A 20,563-nucleotide genomic window follows, 5' to 3' on the forward strand; every position below is an offset into this window, starting at 1 on the left:
GAGCAGTCATGCACGAGCGCCGGCTGCCGCTAGGGGTCAGTGCTGTGCCAGCTCACAGTTGAGCAACTTACAGTCGAAAACTGATTTTTATGTACTGTATAAAAATAAAATATAAACCTTTTCTCGCAGTCGGACACAGTGAGAATAGTTCATAGTTGGTACAAGACCAAATATTGTTTTATTACCAAGCTTGTTTCTATGGCCATTGCTATCTACAATAACTCTTCAATTAAATGAGTTACAACGTTTAATATCTCTTTGGGGTCAATAAAGTATTTTTGAATTGAATTTAAAATGACAGAAAGATAGAAATATAGAGACGTTAAAAAAAACTTTTTTCAAACTGAAAAGTTTACAAACATTTCTTAATTTTTGATTATTGATCATTACCAAAGTCATACCAAAGCCATGTGTTATGTTTTCTTCCATGAGTTTCTCATGTTTGCTAGTATTTTGGCTTACTCTTTCTGAAAGAACGCAGTGGTTATGGGCATGTACTGCCAATCTGATGTTTGTGTTTTTATGCATTTTTCACTTTTTGTATTGATGTTACTTTTATGTATCTATGGTTATTGTCTTTTTTGAAGTATTGTTTTTATTGTTGTACTGCAGCCTTGCCCCTCGTTCCTAGACAAATTCCTCCTTTGGGAGACTAATAAATTATCTTATCTTATCTTGACTGGTGGAGCTAAATCAGATTTAAAAGCTGCTTTTCTCACCTTCTCAGTTCTGTCCACAAATCTTATTTGGAACTGAGATTAGAGTTTGTGATACCCACGCCAAAATATTAAACTTGTTAAGCAATTTTAAACTATTATGCTTCTTGGTCCTTATAGTAGTTCTTCTGTTTGTTCACGTATGTTCTTTAATAAATATCTGAGACATTTACATGACAGCAGGGATTATATTCTAACTAGATGGTCTCCATATATTAGTTAAGTGTTACATGAAGCCAAAGGGTTATGCCAGATTCTATTTAGGGGTTTACAAGTATACAAATACAGGTCACATATGTCACATTTTTAAATGTGAACTGTTGCGGATAAGTTAATTATTTTACTTCCACCTTACAGCTATCCACTACCTCGTATTGGTCTACCACTGAAAATCCCAATGACTTATTGAAGATTGTGGATGTATTGAAATATTGTGAACACTTTCAAATACTTTTGAGAGGCACTTTACCAACAAGACCATATTTACATTAACTTTATATATCAAAATTATTCAGAAAGTATAGTTTTATAATGTAAAAACGAAACTATTTTTACAGCACCCTGAATAGATCGAAGTGTCACTTCAGAAAGTCTCCTGCGGCTTCTAGTGGTTGGATTAGCATACTACATGTTTTTGGACCGTACCACTGTGTCCATTGAAAAGTGATGGAATACGCTTAACATAACGTAGATTAACATACTATCTTAAATATCTCCAGAATATTAAAATAAATTTTAGCCCAATATCACATATTTTATTCCATTATTCATTTTATTGTAAAGAACTAGACAATTATGATAATGTCAAAGTGAACTAGTCACCCATCTTTATCGCTAAAATGGTACAGTCTCCTCTCGTTCTATTTCCTCCGTTTCTATCAAGCTATCGGCAGCCATGAGGTAAGGCAGATATTTATTTACCCATTTGTTAGCTTTTATCCTTATCGTGGTAAACAAAAATGTTTTGGTTTTGACATTTAAACTTACACAATTGACTCTAGTTTTTGTTCACGTTCGGTGAATGTAATAATTTCACATAGAAAGCCGCTTTCGGCCTGTGTTGGAAAGCTAACTATGCTAACGTGTAACAAGACATGTCAGAACATGAATCCACTGCGTGGCTGTGAATTAGCAACACTTCACTCTTGATTACTTATTACTAATGTCTGCCATAAGCCCAGAAAACTTAATTTTCTTTGGATTGTCAAAACCTAAATTCCAGTAACCAAACCTCATTGTGGTTTTTATATTTGAGTTTACAACCTGAGTTAAAGGTGTCTGTTTCTACACGCAACCACAAACTAGTTATTAGCTATAAAATTCATTAGCTTGGTTAATGTTGGTTACCCTGTCACATTGATTTCCCCAGTTCTAAATGTATAAGGTGCCATTGACCTAAAAACAATTGGTGACAATCTAAGATATATATATATATATTTTTTTTTTTTTTCCAGCTCTTGCTTAGTGGGAAGAGTAGTTGTCTTGTCAAGTTCCCTACTGATCTGTGTACCTATTCATTCATCCATTCACCAATTTCTGTTCTTCTAATTCATATAAACATTTGTATTGTTACTTTAACAATGGAGTAAAAGCACTGAGTGGTCTGAATATTTGAGTATTTTGAGTGTGAAACACATCTGAATCTTATTTATCCACCTAATATTTGTGGTTATTTTTGTACATAAAGCATGCTCAGGCTCCAGAAGCGCCTGGCCTCCAGCGTCTTGCGCTGTGGCAAGAAGAAGGTGTGGCTGGATCCCAATGAAACCAATGAGATCGCCAATGCAAACTCTCGTGAGTTCAGAGTACAGTGTAAAGCGTGTTTTGTTGTCCGTGATATGCTGTGCTTGTCTTATTGCTCTATGTTTGTATTGCAGGGCAGCAAATCCGAAAACTGGTGAAGGATGGCTTGATTATCAGGAAGCCAGTCACCGTTCACTCCCGTGCTCGCTGCCGCAAGAATACTCTGGCACGCCGCAAGGGACGTCACATGGGCTACGGTGAGTTATTATAAATAAAAATGACTCTCTGTACTTCAAATTCACTTTCAGCTACTTTCACATGGTCAAAGTAATCTATGTTTTATTTACTGTGACTTGCAAAGTAGCATTAACTCCTGAACTTTTAGACATATTGCCATGTTTCAACACAAACTTGAATGTATTTTTGGGGGGATTTTCTGCCAAAACAAAACAGGACATGAATGCAAAGTGGTAGGAAATTTATGCAAGATTTTAATTTTTATTTGTTTTTTTATAAAACAGAATCTTAAAGGTGTGGATGTGTGTATAGGCCTGTCACAATAATCAATAAATCATTTAAATGGATGATAAATTAAAACAAACCCAATAATTTCCATTAGCATGATTTATTTCTTATTTCTTTTCTTCCTCTCTTTCTGCCAAAAACTGGATCATTTTGGCTTCAGTTTGGTCTCGACTAGCCCTTTTTTTGAAGAACAATGTTTATAGAGATGTAAAAATTTATTTTATTTGTTGTTTTGTTTGTATATTTTGTATATTTAAAATGTCTTCCAGTTCTAGTGTTAAATGTTCATTATAATTTAAAGTTTACTGATTTTTGAGAATGTGTTCTTGTGTTTTTGCCATTACCATTATATCACTTAAAAATGGTCTCAAAACAACAATATTATCGTTTATCGCAGTAACATGTGGAACAATTTATCATCCAGTAGAATTTGTTTTCATGACACTCCTAGTTGTGTAGTTGTGACGAGAATTGAACTTTTTGGCCAACATGGAAGTGGGGAAGAAATATGTACAGTTTTTTTGAAGTATGTGGCAGTGATATGACAAACTGGAAAACGCCCAAGGAGATGGCTGTTGATGCATGGACTGTAAATGCTCAGTTATAGATAAATTTACAATTTAACTGTCACTGTATGCATGCAGATTGTAGGTCTACTTGTTAGAATTTCTAAATGAGCTTTACATTTCATTATGCTTCCCTCCCAGGTAAACGAAAGGGTACAGCCAACGCTCGTATGCCAGAAAAGTTGACATGGATGAGACGTATGAGAATCCTGCGCCGTCTTCTTCGCCGCTACAGGGAGTCAAAGAAAATTGACAGGCACATGTATGTGGGCATCTCCGTTAATGTGGTGAATAAACTTGTGTTTCACTTCTTTTTACTATGAGTACCTGTCTATATATCAGGTACCACAGTCTCTATCTGAGGGCTAAAGGTAACGTGTTCAAAAACAAGCGTATCCTAATGGAGCACATCCACAAGCTGAAGGCTGATAAGGCTCGCAAGAAGCTACTGGCGTAAGTTTTCTCGTCGTTTAGTTTTTCTTTCGAGACAACGACCTGATGTTTTGTTGCTGAAATTAATTTCTCTTGTTCATCCGTGCAGCGACCAGGCTGAGGCGCGCCGCACCAAGACAAAGGAGGCCCGCAAACGCAGAGAGGAGCGTCTCCAGGCAAAGAAGGAAGAGTTCATAAAGAACTTGTCAAAGGAAGAGGAGACAGCGAAGAAGTAAATGCAACATGTAAAAAAATCTGTCAGGTTCAGCTTTTGTTGTTAATAATAAAATTCTATGAAATCAATCATCTGCTTTTATTGTAAATATTATTTTCTGGGGGAAAAACACAGAATTGTAAAGATTTTTGCTCACCAAGTAAGTCAAGAAAATGTGGGTGTGTATCCACATCATTCCATCAGGTGGCAGTAGAGCACCACGTCCTGTGGTCAGATGTGCCTAAATGCAATTACCTGCGTGATTTATCTACTAAAACAGGCTGTGCAAGGTGGCAGGTTTGGTTTCCGAAGCGTGAAGACGTTTTACAAATCAAATTATCAATTAAAATTACAATTTGGTAACATAATATGTAAGTAATCGAAAATTTGTTTGCTTGTATTACACAATGCAATGCATTCTATATCCATCTGAAACTTAAACATTAGAAACAAAGATGTTTTCTCTGTACATTGCCATAAACAAGAATATAGTGTCTTTTGTAATTTACAGTAAAAGGCAGTTCTTAATTATATTTTGAGCAACCAAAGAGTACATAATCGTCTCCATGTCATTGTGAAATACAATTACAATTGCTGGTATTCTGTTAAATATAATAGTTTAATTCAATTTTACCATTTTTGTAACTGGTTAGTTTTTAAAATTGTACTTTTCAGCAAAACAACAGCTCTACATTTTACCAGAAAGGTATATTTCTATACATTTTTACCTAGTATATGGTGCGACTGTAATGTTAAAGTATTTAAAGTACAATAGACATGTTCAGTAAGTTAGTACTGGAATTAGAAATGATATAAGGAGAATATAAAACGTATTTAACAAAAAAAGCAATATTGTTGCTGCTGCAAAAATATTGAAAGCTTGCGTTGCAGAGACCAATTCGATGTGTATAATTTGACAGATAAAGTTTTATTCTGTAAATTACATTTATTTATTTTCCAAAAATGAAGTTTAATATTTGAACAAAATATCAACTACCTGGTTTTATCCTTCAGGCGATAAGGAACACTTAATGAAATGAAAAGACGATGATAATGAAAAAGTTATTGTCTTTAATTTAATAAGTGATTGGTAAATCAGAAAATATAACCTGACTTTATATAATTTGGTAACAGGACAAAATATGCAAGCGACTCTAGAAATGCTTTATTTTCTTTAAGAGCTAAAAATAGCGTACTTGTGTTGAAACTGTATTTCTTGTTTCTGGTTTATTATTACACATGACTGCACTGACCCAAGACCCAAGGCTGCTATTGATGTTTTCCTATTAATAGATTCCTATGTTTTGGCCCACTTCACCCTCAGCGCACAACACCACAGCATCCTGAACTGCTGGGTCGGTTCTTCACACAATCACATCATGCAGCCAAGATAATCTTGAAGCTCTTTTGGTAAAATGTTTCTCTAAAGTAAACTGTTCGTGGGAATACAAAACGTCCTGCTGAAGTTTGTAATCTGGTTTTCCCGGCCTCAAATGTAACATCTTGATGTTTCTAAAGTTGAAACGTGTCAGAAAATTTATTTAATAAAGCTTGCAAAACAAGAAAAAAACAAAACCATTTTATTTTTAATTTAAATTTGGTTTCAGATAAAGTTGCACAATATATCTTGAATCCGTTATCTCAATATGAGTGTGTGCAGTATTCATGATGCAAAGGTCTGCTTGGAGGGCAATAATTGGATTCCAAATGTTACAAACTTGCATTTTACATGCTAATATAATATTTAGGAAGTTGGACAGAGTCTCACGTCAGCAGATGCTCTCGGTGCTGGCAACTGACGTCGCTCAAATTGTTAGAGGAAGAGAGGAAAGAAAGGCACATCACATCGGATAGTCATTGTTTTTACGCTAGTCATGATAACAAATTCTGCTGGACGATAAATTGATCCAGCAGTTATCGCGATAAATGATAATATTGTTGCTTTCAGACATAGGCGTAACTTCCTGAAGGACTGTTGTGGACATGTCCCCACCAGCTTTGGCCTGATGGGGAAAGTCCCCACCAATGTTTTCTGCACATTTCCTTCTTTATGTTCCTGCATCCATGTGCGGACAGTAACTCGGCAGCAGCTGCACGCTGTATTCAAAGCATTAACAGTTAGTTAAGGGTTTAAAAAATTCCTTTGTAAAACGTAAATGGCAAGTCCGCTCAGCGATCCAGTGGATTGGACATCACGTGACTTGCTGTGCGTACAGTGGCTGTGCGCCACATGCGCTGTTGCTTTGCATTGAGTCAGGAAATGACGCAATCAAGCAAAGAATCTAAGAAGGGGACGCAAAGTTTCGATATTGTCAACACTACGATAGCAAGATAACAAGGTCCAAAGGGATCACATTTCACAGGTCAGTAAAAAACTTTAATTAAAAAATATATAAAGAAAGTGGAGAGTAGGTTAGTCATGCTAGCTTAGCTTTTATCACCTTAGCATGCACTCTTACTGCGCAGTTCGGAGTATTTCGGTTCAGTTAACACAAAAATAAGGCGACCCACATGGATTTAGTCACAGATAATCAGAAGTGCAGGTGTTTAAGATGGCTGATCAGTCACCGCTAGTCTTCAGGGGATCACTTGCTAATGATCGCAAAATGAAAATTCAAAAACATAAATTTACAAAGGACAGAAGGTTCTGTTTGGTGTTTTTTACGTACTTTTTTGTGTGGGAAATGTTTTTGCGGTTTTTTAATGTCAATTCCTGATGCACTTGAACTAATCTCTGCCGACGGTATTTACTGACTCCTACAGCGACAATTAAGTACAATTTAATTATTGGGCGATATAAAAGAGAAATTCGTTTTGTTCTCTCTTGGATCTTTACAGAACTGACAGAAACCAAACTATTTATAGATTTATATGCAGAGAGAATATATATTTTTTACATATCCAAACATCAGCACCTCATCTTTAAGCCACATTTTATACAATCCAGTAATAACCCTACTCACCAGCTGCCCCAACCAAACCCAAAAAAGGTTTTGCATCTTTAATATTTGCTGTATTAAAGACAGATCATATCTCATCTGTTATTTGTAAGTCAGCAGAACAAAAGGTTTTGCCAAATGAATCAGAATACAAAGTTTCTGATACAAAGTTTGCACAAACGAGGATTCATTTGGTTTACACAGAAGTTACTTATTCTGCTTTTGAAACGTTTAATAACATTTCGATTGCTACAGAATCTCATGTTGTTGATTTGATTTGTTGTTGTTTTTAGCACTTGATACAATCAGACAATAAAAGGCAACTATGTGATAATTCTTCACAAAAAATATTGCTGAATTATGAAACTGTTTTCAGCTGTAGGCAAGCATTGAGCACATAAAGGCTGATTCCATAAATTAGAATATGACTGAAAAGTTCCTTTGTCAGCAGTTCCATCACCAAGTGAAAGACATTATATAGATTCATTAAATTACTTCAGTTTTAACATATTTATATTTCGTAGTATGTTTAATACCTGCTAAAAGGTTATTTTTGAAAGGTACTATTAATCTGACAAGCCCAATCAGTACTCATATCCTGATTTATTGAATAAGGATAAATCAATAAAGCCATGTAAGTTTTGGCTTTATTCTTAACACTAAAAAAGAAAAGGTCTTCCACTAACTGTGGGTGCATCAGTGCACCGGCGCCCCCACCGGTGCTCCTCCTCGTCTACCAAGTTGAAACACAAAGTTACAGCCTTGCTTTCAAACCATTTTTAAGTGATATAATGGTAATGGCAAAACACAAGAACACATTATCAAAGATTGGTTACTTTAAATTCTAATGAACATTTAACACTGGACCTGAAAAACCTTTTAAATATCCAAAATAATTAAACAAAACAAATAAAATACATTTGGAAGTCTTTGTAAACAAAACTCTCCTTCAAAAAAGTTAAGACCAAAGCACCAAACTTAAAACGTTAATCCTCCAGTTTTTGGTAGAAGGAGAGAAAAAAGAGATAAATCAGGAAATTATTGAGTTTGTTTTAATCTCATCATGCGATTAAGTGATTTATTGATTATTGTCACAGGCCTAGTCATCGTAATATTTACCAATATTATCGTAATCGTAAGATTTTCTAAAAATGAATTGCCCTGATTTTAAAGTGCTACAGAATCCAGGAAGACTTCAATTTCCTTCTGCACAAATGGCTTTACCAAACATTTACTTTAACCCCCCTTGCATTTATTACCAATAATACCAAATGGATCATCAAACACAAAACCAATCCTTGTAAATAACTGTGGTCTCTGCTGGAATGTGTGGCAGGAATTATTGAAGGAAAATGCAGTTTTTTTGTTTTTTTTCCTGCAGCATGGCCGTTTTGAATGCATTTCTTTATTACCATGAGGCAGTGCTATTTCCTGGAGCTTAATGGGATTAGATGAGGAGAGGAATATTAGCTGAAATGAAACACCGCTCTTTATTGCATTTGGCCTTCAACCCAGGCGGGACAAATGGAGCATGCTGTGAAGTTAAGGAGACCCTCAATAACAATCAAAATAGAAGTAATTAAAGAAAAATTCATATAAATAGACTGAATACTGAAAACATTGACATCAAACTGACAATGTCATCAAGTAAGATCAATGACCTGATCTTACTGTAGATTTTATTGCTTTCATTTGCCTTCTCATCCCATCTAACAGAAGTTAAGAGGTTTTCGTTTCACATGAGTGCAAAACAAAAATTACGGCTGTTACTTCAAATGCAGATTAATTGAGATACGTTTGAGTTTGGGTTCCTTGGGGCCTAAGAGATATCATGTGTAGGAAATGCTTGTAAAAAGTGCGGCGTGAATTTATTTTCATCCTCCTCGGTCGATGCTTTGCAGAACCACGCTGCTAGTCTTTTGGAAAATGTCTCAACCAAATTTCCATATATTCTAGTGGGAGAGAAATGGGATGGAGCAGCCACTTTATGGGGTTTTGGTCTAGATACTAAGGAGTTAAACCATTTCATTGTAGCTCAGATTGTGTGTTAGGATTGTTGTCCTGGTTGAAGGTGAACCTCTGCTCCCATCTCGGCTCTTATGCAATCTCTGGATTGCCCTGTTTTTTCCTTATCCATGTTCTAGTCAAGCTTGAACCACTTTTGTGGCTTTGCTGAAGGAAAATATCCCAACAACATGACGCTGCCACCGCCATGTCTTACTTTTGTGGCAGCATAATCTGCAGAATACATTTTTTAGAAAGGTTGAGATATTGTTTTCTAACCTAAAACTGCTTAATAATGTTCCCTAAAAGAAATTAAATAACACACAGCTGGACTCTATTTACTAATTAGGTGATTTCAGAGGGTAATTGGTCACTCAAACTGTATTTATAACATATTGAAGTAATGGGGTCTTAATACGAAATGCTTGGCAGACTTTTAACATTTTAATTTGTAAAAAAAAAGAAGAAATGCACATAATTTTCTTTCTACTTCATAGTTACTATGCACTTCTTTGTGTTGGTCTACCACATTAGATCGTTAGAGAATACGTAGCACTTTGTGGTTGCAACATGATCTAATGTTTTCAAGTTCAAGTGGTGTGAATACTTTTGCATTGCACTGCCAGTAAAAATAAAATATTCTCATCGTAATTCTTATTGACATCTGATACGTACAGTGTCTTCTCTCTCATATGTTCACCTCTGATTGCTTTGGTTCACTGATGAACAGATAAAATGCCATCTGGAGGATTTTGATGGTTTAATTCTCTCCATCACATTTGGTGATTGAAAGTGGTTTTATCAAAGTTCTTTGAAACAGATGCAGATCAATCGGACACACATCTTAAACAGATAAATATCACAGCCCTGCTATGTTACAGTCAGGTTTTTTTTTTTGCTGCTAAACGCCTTCACACAGCTGCATGCTCATATCTGACCATCATTTAGAGTCTGCTGAGTACCAAAGCAAAGATAAACATCAAGATTTCCTGACATACAGCTCTGGAAAAAAATGTACCACTTCACTGAACCTCATTGAAAACCTGATGGTTATTCCACCAAATATTGTTTTCTGATCTTTTCCTTAGTTAAATCCTTTATGTCCTAAATTTAAAATGTCCGCCTGGATATTTTTGTTATTTTAATTGTACGCAGTTCTTTAAATGTCCTGTGAGTCAATATATTTGCCCATTTATCCATAACAACTGGAACTTTCAATATCTAGCAGTTATTTTCACAATTTACCGTATATTAAAAGAGCGTACCTCAGACTAATTTCACTTCCTGCTACGGCGGGAGTGAAATTACCGTAATAACTGGATATTTACTGGATAGCGCAACGTCTCCTTTTTCAGAAACCGTTGGAATTTTTTTTAGATAGCGCAAAGTGTGGCGGGATTACGGTAATGCAAATTTCATTTAGGACTTAAATGTTGTTGTTTCTAAATTAATATGAACTTGTTTTCTTTGCACAATTTGAGGTTATTTCTCATTTTCTGCAAATAAATACGTTTTTTTTTTCTTGGAATTTCGTAGACTTGTTGTCAGTAGTTCATAGAATAAAAGAATAATGTTAATTTTGTTTAAACATATACCTATAAAAAGTAAAGTCAGAGAAAGTGATCATTTTAAGTGGTCTGTTAAACGTTTCAGAGCTGTACAGCAGAACATAAACCAGAGAGATAGGAGTCAGTCTACTTTTTTAAAATGACAGATCATCTTTTTGTATTTTACAACCTGCCAAAGTGATTCAAAATGGCAGCTCTCCAACACATTTTCAACCTTAGCATAATAAAAAGACACCTTAAGTTTTTTTCGTTGAGTGCTCAGGCACATTTGTGACTTAAAAAATGTGTAAAAAAAATAAAATTTGTTTGACCTTTTTATTCCTTCAAAAGCAGAGGTGTCAAACTCATTTTCGTTTTGGGTCCAATCAAAATCATGAATCCTCTTGTACCAGGATGTATTTATAAAACCTTTTTGCAAACTGTTAAAATATTAATGAATTCTTAAAATTAAATATTAATGTTGAACATCTTTTCAGTCCCTTCAGGATTTTATGATGTTTTTTGTGATTTGTGTTTGTGGTACTAATTTGCGATATTTGCACTTATGTATGATGGTAAATGCGACTTTTTAATCGTGCTGTATAGATCATGGACTATATCTGACAATTAAGAAAGTTTTTGACAACTTTTGAGAAAAATCTGCAGTAAACTCCCAACTATTAGCTCCAAAATGTGCAGGTATTTGTTGATTTTGTGTGAATTTCCACAATAATTCTTAAGAAACTGGAGGGACTGATTGATATAATTTGTTAGTAAACAGTAAAAACTTGATTAATTTGATTGATAAGATAATATTTAAGCATACTTAGTGTTTAGTCTAGAATCTAGAGGGCCACATAAAAAGCTATGGCGGACCGGATTTGGCCCACGGGCCTTGAGTTTGACACATGCTCAAGAGAATAAAAGCACAAGATTTTTTTTTAACTCAGGCTTTCATAATTAATCCGTCAGAGGACTAGAGTACTGTTAGCGCAGAGGGTTGGATTGTAATCTGTGAAGCAATCTGACAGACATACGTAGAGTGTGGGACAGATTGACAGTGGCAGCAGAGGAGACCATATGAAGCTGGAAAATAAATCTGAACAGACTCGAAGCTTGTAACAAATCTTAGCTGTCAGACGCTGCACTGCTGTTTCTTCAGGTTCAGACATTTCACACGTGGAAATATTTGATTTCCATCAGCAAATATGCAAAGGCACACTGTAATGTAATGCAATAATATCTGCAGCCCTTCACTTTGTCGCGAATCTCATTGCTAAAAGACACTTCGAGTTGCACTAATGCTGTTGTCAGTAAGGATTTGGAAAATACAGCCAGAGCTTAAGAGCAGGCAGCGCACACAGCAAAATTAATCCACACTGTGACAGCTGGACTCTGAGAGCTTTATTCGACTGTAAATTAGTCAGATGGGGACATTCATCAATAACTGGTAAGCAAAATTTAAGTAAAATGCAAAATAAAGTATTTTTTTCTTGCTGCATAATCAGATGATTAATTTCTTTCACAGCCTGCAGGAAGTGTGTGGACATCTTTGAATAATGTATTTGGTAAAATAACACTCATTTTTTAGAGAGATTTTTGTAGCTTTAGCAACACTGGACCCACTTGAATCATCTGTACAAAATACCTGGAGCATAGATTAGCTGTACTGTAAAAAAACAACAAAAAAACACACACACAACAACGACACTGCATCTCTTCTGCGTGACAGTGATAAAAAGATCCAAGTCTCTGGGGAGGAAAAGGAAACGAAGCTGGAGTTGAAGAAGAAGTCAGTTGATTACTGAAGCTGAGGCACAGAGACAAGACAGCACATCCAATGCGTCGCTCATCAGAACACGCACTGCAGAGAGGGAGGTGCATTTCTTCAACAGGAAAATCAGTCAAAGTGAAAATGCTCAAGTCTGACCAATGCGCGGATGAATTACACGGGTCAAGAGCCAAAAAATTGGGGTTCTTCACATTTGTTAGGGTAATTTTGATGTCCTGTAACCAAAAATCACATTGGTTTTTACTCATTCTGGTCAATTTTCTGATCTATGGAGCAACATCAGCATCAAAATGCATTACTTGTTACACATGGATCAGTTTTCCTGAGAATCCATCAGGACATAAAGAAACGGAAAATTGAGCACAATGAAGACGTAATGTTCAATTCACATGTACTTAGCCTTATAAGGGTTTTTTACTCAACTTACAGAAATACAACTTTATAACATTTAACTAACACACTCTGTTAGAAAACCTTTTTTTTTTCTCCTAGAACATTTTTTGGATGAGAAATATTAATGGAAATGAACAGATGATGTCACAAAAATGTAATCAATTTAGTCTAAATAAAATTAGAATAAAATCCTGACCTGATTGAGAAAAATGGATGTCATTTTTTTGATTCAGCGTTGCGAAATAGTCCTAATTCAGTGGAAAAAAACATAAACATCTTCAAAAAATATTTTTTTGTAACCCTGTGTTGTTAATGAAAGATATATTCAGCTCTGGAAAAAATTAAGATACCACTTAAAATGATCAGTTTTTCTGATTTTACTCTTTATAGGTATATGTTTGAGTAAAATGAACATTATTTTATTCCATGAACTACTGACATGTCCCCGAAATAACAAAGCAAAAATATTTTATTTATTTGCAGAAAATAAGAAATGGTCAAAATAATGAAAAATGTGCAGTGCTTTCAGACCTCAAATAATGCAAAAAAACCAAACAAAAAACCAAAAAACAAGTTCATATTCATTTAGAAACAACAATACTAATGTTTTAACTCAGGAAGAGTTCAGAAATCAATATTTGGTGGAATAATCAAGAGGTTTCCAATGGGGTTCAGTGCAGTGGGCTCTTCATTTTCCCCAGAGCTGTATTTAAAAAAAAAGAATGAAACTAACTGAGAAATCATCTTTTACAGTAAGTGAATGGTCAACTTTTTAAATAAATTGCAGGAAAAAACAAAACAATATTGCTCAAGTATAACAGAATAATTACATTTTCATACAATTTGGTATACATCAATAAACAAATGTTTGAAAACTCACTGAAACCATCATTAGAATTCGAATGAAATCTCACATGACTGAGAGTTAATTTAAAAACTAAAATACTGTTTTTCAAAACAATACAACAAGGTTATGATTTAGGTTAGCCGCTGTTGGTTTATTGTGTTTTATCAAGTGCAAAGTCAGAACAGCTTTTCTACCAGGAGCTTCCTGCTTCCCTCCACTGATAAACTTTACAGACCTGCTGGTTTAGCTTTTCAGCAGGACTTGGCAGAGCTGTAGTATAAGATAAGTAGTATTTCAAAAGAGCAGAAGAAATCTTACGTTTCTTGAACAAGAACAATGTGTTGCTAAGAGATTAGTTTTATAAACAATTCTGGTAACTAAGTGCCACAAAGTAAACATCTGATTTTTACTTTTGCTGTTTACTTAAAACGTAGCCACTGCATCGTTTTAAATATTAAAATGATTTCCTACTAAATGTTATTTAGTAGGACATATTTACTATTTCCTATGCTAATATAGTAAATATATATTTTTTAACTTTCTTGTTTAATACTTTTCTTTTTGGAAAGAAATAGATATATTGGATTTGTTGGAGTGGAACATGAAGCACATATCCCTGAATCTCAAACCCTTTTTCATTTTTAGAAACCTAATGGATTTTGAAGTGCGCTTTTAAGATTTTAGAGTATATCCAGAAACCATTTATTAAAGGGCAAAGAAGGCTAAAGTTGGGTGGTGAAGCATAAAAAGGATCTGATGTCAGATTTCTGAGCTTTTATGAGGAACCGTACAGCTGTACACCTGAGACAAGTTATTGCAGATTTAATAATTAAACATAACTAAGATAAATCTCTTAATTATGTTTTTTTCTGCAACCTACAAAGCAGACCTTTCTTTTTGGTTAACAGTCAGCGCTTATCATAATATCTAAGATAAAAATTTAGAGAAAATACATTTTTCTTTGCTCCAAATCTTCTGAGGGATGGATGATATTTTGGCATGTTGGTAATTTGTAAAATGAACAGGAAAGCATTACGTGATCAGGAAACCAGGACACCGAGGAGACTAAAAGAGGCTGTGTTTACCTAATGATTAGGGGGATGAAGGCTCTACTATGCAGAGCTGCAACCTAATGTGGAGATAAATCACCACAGGGCCTACAGTCATTAAAAACACCGAAGTAAATCCTTCAAAACTTTTTGATCAAAACAACGGATAACATCGAGTTGATGCAAAACATCCTCGTGTCCTGGTCCACTAACTGTGCTGCCCAGTTCTCATTGTAAGGAGGTCAAGAAGCCAACAATCGCATCAAAGACACTTTATGGCCCAAAAGTTGGAAATGGAGGTGATAAATAGTGAAAAGGTGTGATCTTGTTTGAAGTGTTCAACATAAGCACTGAGAGGAGGTGTGGCTCTGCAGGACTGTCATGGGCTTAATTCAGAGAAACATCAGAGAGAAGGAAAGAAACTAACATCTGGTGCATCTATTTTCACCTAAGCAGAAGCACCGTAACAACCAGTATATGTCCACTATGATACATTTAAACCTATATATATATATATATATATATATATATATAGCGTCTTAGAAAAGTGGTTACATCCCTTTGATTCTCATATTTTGTCACATAGTAAATTAGAAAGTATTTTTTGGGGGATTTTATGTGATTGGCCAACATGAATTAGTACATAATTGTGAAGTAGAAGGAGAACAAAATAATAATAATAATAAAAAATGTTATGCAGTTGTTTTCAGCCCTTTTGAGTCAATAGTTCTCAAACTCTTACCAGTTCTGCATATTTAAAAAAAAAAAAATTGAATTTATTGTCCATTTTTCTCTACAGAAGAATGGACAATAGATGTTCATGTTGAAATTTTAAATATGGCTTCTCATTTTATCCCAATATGCTTCTTTTGAGTACATTGTCCAGGTCATGAAAGTTGAGGTAGGGCAACAGACTTTTCTAGTAATTAAACTACCGGTAAATTAAAAACGACTACATATTTAACATGTTTTCGGAAGCCTGAGTTGGAGAGGTTACTCCGATTTTGCAGGGACAATAAAACGGAAATTATTGCCCTGAATGAAAAGCGATTGAAATTTTCTGTGTTTTAAGAATGAGGGACTGCAGATTATTGGTAATTCAACTTGTAAACCCTTTTAGTGAAATTAATGATAGCTGCTCTATTTACTTTTGCTAGTATGCTTTAGGGAAGCAAACTAACAAAAACAGAATTTACTGATATGTTCAGCAGTTTTTCTTTTATTATTATCACCATTTTAAATTAGTCCTACAGACAACACCTTGAAGCTAATTAAGTTTCCTCATATCATAGTTTATATAATACCTTTTGTTTATTGGTAAACAATGTAAGACCACTTTTTTTATGTCTGTTCCTAAGCTAAAACCTCTCTCTGTATTTTACGGAAGTGCACTGCAACCATAAATAGATCCTTCTGTAAAACCACACTTCACCCAGGCGGTTGAATAACAGTGTCATCTATTCATTAATTTTTCATAAAGCCGACTCAGAACAGAAAGCTGCGCACAGCTGAGAATAAAACTACAGAACTACTAACCATACATAGACATTTTAATCCATGAAACAAAGGTTTTGTCCATCACCAGAAAAACACAATTTAATCCAAAATTGGTTTAATCTTGACATTATCTAAGTCTTGGTCCAGAAAAATATGTCTTAACAAGACATTTTTAAACAAAGTAATACAAAAACTAAGAAAGAAAGAAGAATGAAGCTGTAGGGCAGCACAGATTGAACGAGTACAGGAAACTGAACAGAGTATGGCAAGACCTAAATGAATATAAATAACAAGGACATGGTCAAAACACAAATGGAAACCAAAACACAAACAATCAAGGATCATAACCGCCAACCACCACTATGCATCTCTAACTATCATACTTGCTTGAATGACTTTAAAACAGTTCAATTTAAAAAATTGATTTAAAACAGTTGACTAATGTACTTTGTAAGTGTGCTAGGAGAAATTACATAAGAATAAGAAAGAATAAACATATTTTTATGCCATCTTAGACTTTCTACTTAGCGACTTAGCAACCCAGATCAACTAGAATATTTTAAAGTGTAGTTTTTATTAGACCAACATTTAGCTTTATACTTTTAATATTGGAGCAAGACTTAGAGAAACCAACATTTAGCTACTTACAGTAGCAACCCAGATCAACTGGAATGTTTTAAAGTGTAGTTTTTATTAGCCCAACATTTAGCTTTATACTTTTAATATCGGAGCAAGACTTAGAGAAACCAACATTTAGCTACTTAGCAACCCAGATCAACTGGAATGTTTTAAAGTGTAGATTTTATTTTGCTGTGCTGGTTTCTCGTTCATTTTGTTTGTATTTCCTTCTAATTCATATAAAGCACTTTGAACTGCTTTGTTGCTGAAAATGTGCTATATAAATAAAATTACCTTAACTTACCCAAGGTTGCTAACTAAACTGAAATAGCACAAAATTTTACCAAGTGTTTTGGTCTAGTTTCTAGTGGAAACATCTTAGTAAACTTGAAGTAAGACAAAACTTAAGTCTCCTTGTAGCAAGATTTAAAGACTTTAAAGTAAATAATTCCTGAATATTGATGAAATTCTTTTTCCATTGGCAGATTGTTCCACTTATAACAAGACATTTTTCCCATGTTAAGAGTTAATTTATCTGCCAATGGAACTAGTACTTTTTCATCAATTTTAAGAAATTATTTACTTAAAACAAGTGAGTATATCTTGCTGAAAAGTTTATTTTCAGTTAGCTTGTCTTATTCCAATTGCACCAAGATATTTGCACTAGAAACTAGACCAAAAATACTTGGTAAGATTTTGTGTCTTTGCAATGAGATGTCTAAAACACCCTCTAAAACCCAAATGATTTACAGATACTCTACAAAAAAAGGTTAATTTGGCAACTCAGCTTTCTTAGGTGAATAAGGAGCCTATAAATAAATGAAAAAACAGCGAGATTGTATTTACAGGCTTTCGATCTGTTCACACATTGCACATTCAACTCAAAGGGTCAAAACCCTTTAAAATGTATCTATTGCTGCTGATTAGATTGAGAAGATACAGTATCAGGGTTCAGTATCTGGAGAATCGTCTTAGAAAGGATCTCACGCCGTTTGCTTCTGCACAGGTTGCAATTCTCAGACCTGATTTCCAAGACAAAAATCGAACTGTAAGCTCTACATCCGAGCGCAGTGAAGCTTCAGTCGGTTCTGCTGAGCTTTCGCATACCTGCCGGCGGTGATAAGGCCAAAGCCTAGACGCAGCATATCAGCTCGGTACACTTAATAAATCTGCTCTGGATGTGATGCTGTACGGGGATATTTTCCTGTCCATGGCACAGCGAGTACACAGACTTCAGTATTAATGTCAGCTGATGCAAACTTTTTAAAAAATGAGGGATTATTTTTATTCAGAAGTTTGATGCAGAGGGTCCACAGTGTTTTGTGAGCAGGCATATATAAGCTTTATTTTCCTCTGACAGTGCTTATTTCTTCCTGCCTGCCTGTTTAATCATATTCTATTTTAAGCACTGATATTTTTTTCTTCTCCATTTTTGCAATATTTCTTCTCCCTGAGCTGAGATCATGGATACTGCTGATTGGGAGTCTGTCATGCACTTGCTGCTTCAGCCTTAAAGATGCAAAGAAGTGTGTGATGATAGTAGCAAATTCAATGAGCCAATTTTACACACTACAGCAGGGGTGGGCAATCCTGGTCCTCGAGGGCCGGTGTCCTGCAACTCTTGGATGTCTCCCTGGTCCAACACACTTGAATCCAACATCTGAATCACCTCCTAAGTGCAGTCAAGTTCTCCAGAGTCCTGCTAGTGACCTCATTATTTGACTCAGGTGTGTTGAAGTAGAGACACATCTAAATGTTGCAGGAGACCGGCCATTGAGGCCTGGAGTTGCCCACCCCTGCACTACAGGGTGCTGCTTGTAGGGGAGCACAGCCAAAGATTAACAGCAATAATTTGGGTGATTTAGCATCGGCTAAGAAAAAACACTGGTGAATAATCTTTCAGTCACAATTTCTGCATTCATGAAGAAATGCCTCCATTTCAAACTAAGTATATAATTAGAAATGTACATAATTAATTTACAAATGAAATATTTGCATTTACTCAGATTTTATTTTAATAGTCCACTTCCGGTTAGTGGCAAACGAATATGTGTATAAGCTAAATATTTATAAATAAATAAATGTTTAGCTTCCGTATGAATATTTTGGTCGCTAACTACACCGAATTGAATCTAAACATTTAGTTTGAAGCTAAATGTTTGGAGCTAAATATTTAGTTTTAGAACTAAATGTGTACTTTTATTGTGTAATATTTACTGCATATTTTGTTTGAAGCTACATATTCAGTTTGAATACTAAATATTTGGTTTCCTAATAACCATAAATAACATGAGTAACTCCCAAGAAAAATGTTGTTTCAAAACTAAATATTTACATCTATTGTGTGTATTTAGCTGCATATTTAGTTTGGATCTAAATATTTAGTTTGACGCTAAAGGTTTGGAGATAAATATTAAGTTTCAAAACTGAATATTTACATTTATTGTTTAGATTTTACTGCATATTTAGTTTAGGGCTAAATATTTAGTTTGAAGCTAAATGTTTGGAGCTAAACATTTAGTTTCAAACAAAATATTTAGTTTCCTATATAACCAAAAATAACACAATTAACTCCTAATGAAAGTTGTAAAGTTTTAAAACTAAATATTTACATTTGTTTTGTATATTTAACTGCATGTTTAGTTTGAAGCTAGATGTTTAGAGCTATTTAGTTTCAAAACTAATTTAGTTTCAGAACTAAATATTTACATTTATTGTGTATATTTTACTGCATATTTAGTTTGTAACAACCTAATTTTGTTTGGAGCTAAATATTGAGTTTGTAAACTTAATATTTGATTTAGATATTTATTTAGAGCTATATGTTTGTAGGCTATATTTAGTTTTAAAACTAAATATGTAGCCTGCTAATTAATATTAAATTTGAAACTGACGTTATAAATGAATAACATGGTGAAAATTTGACACCGAAAAATTAAACCCATTTTTTTTCTTTTGTGAAAAGCTAAATAACCCGAATTACTGTTGTTAGCTTTTGTTTGTCTAACTTTGCAAACGACACCTCATACGTTTTAAGATCTTTTCTGGTGTTTGCATGATTGGAAGGAGCCACAACTGATCAGTTTTGCTGTTTGAGAAAATTAATGATAATTTCAGATTTTCTCCTCAGGCATTTCACTTAGTATATGCAAAACGAAGGTCTCGGCTGTACAGGAAGTGCACAGCCTTTCTGGAGCAGCGCACCGTCTTAAGCGCCAAAATCAGCAATTTTACGAAACGTTCATCTGACTTGATGTACTGCCAGTTGCACACATTTCTGTCTGCCTCTGCGCAGAGATGAAAATCACATTTGATCCACTTCAATAACAGAACTGGGTCATGATTTGAGAAATGTTCCTCGCACCCCAGCAGGGAGAAACACAAGCTCACAGAGAGACACTGTGCTGTCTTTGCCAGCTCATAGTCTACGGCCTGCCAGTAGCTCCTCTGTTGCTAATTACTTTTTCTTGGGAGTTAATTGTGTTATTTATGGTTATTAGGAAAAAGCAGTCTTGTCACTACCAATTCTAGTGGAAGTGCTCAGAAGATTTGAGGAAAAGGGTCATGGGAGGAGAACATTTCTGTTCAGGTACACAGTTTGCGAAATTACTTTGTGAATATGAGGTTAAACTGCACAATGTGAACGAATATTTTATAATGTGCTCAGAAACACTAAAAAAT

General features: G+C 34.7%; 1 protein-coding gene across 1 annotated transcript; it reads left to right on the top strand.

Annotated features, from left to right (window-relative positions):
* The first annotated feature begins 1,516 nt into the window (after window positions 1-1,516).
* LOC116727715 (60S ribosomal protein L19) lies at window positions 1,517-4,285 on the top strand. Its single transcript, XM_032575319.1, has 6 exons — window positions 1,517-1,616; window positions 2,404-2,510; window positions 2,594-2,716; window positions 3,692-3,812; window positions 3,893-4,003; window positions 4,092-4,285. The coding sequence occupies exons 1-6, from the start codon at window positions 1,612-1,614 to the stop codon at window positions 4,216-4,218; spliced, it is 594 nt and encodes a 197-aa protein (XP_032431210.1). The 5' UTR covers window positions 1,517-1,611; the 3' UTR covers window positions 4,219-4,285.
* The last annotated feature ends 16,278 nt before the right edge of the window (window positions 4,286-20,563 follow it).

This window comes from Xiphophorus hellerii, chromosome 10 (genome assembly GCF_003331165.1).
Source record: "Xiphophorus hellerii strain 12219 chromosome 10, Xiphophorus_hellerii-4.1, whole genome shotgun sequence".
Lineage (NCBI taxonomy): Eukaryota > Metazoa > Chordata > Actinopteri > Cyprinodontiformes > Poeciliidae > Xiphophorus > Xiphophorus hellerii.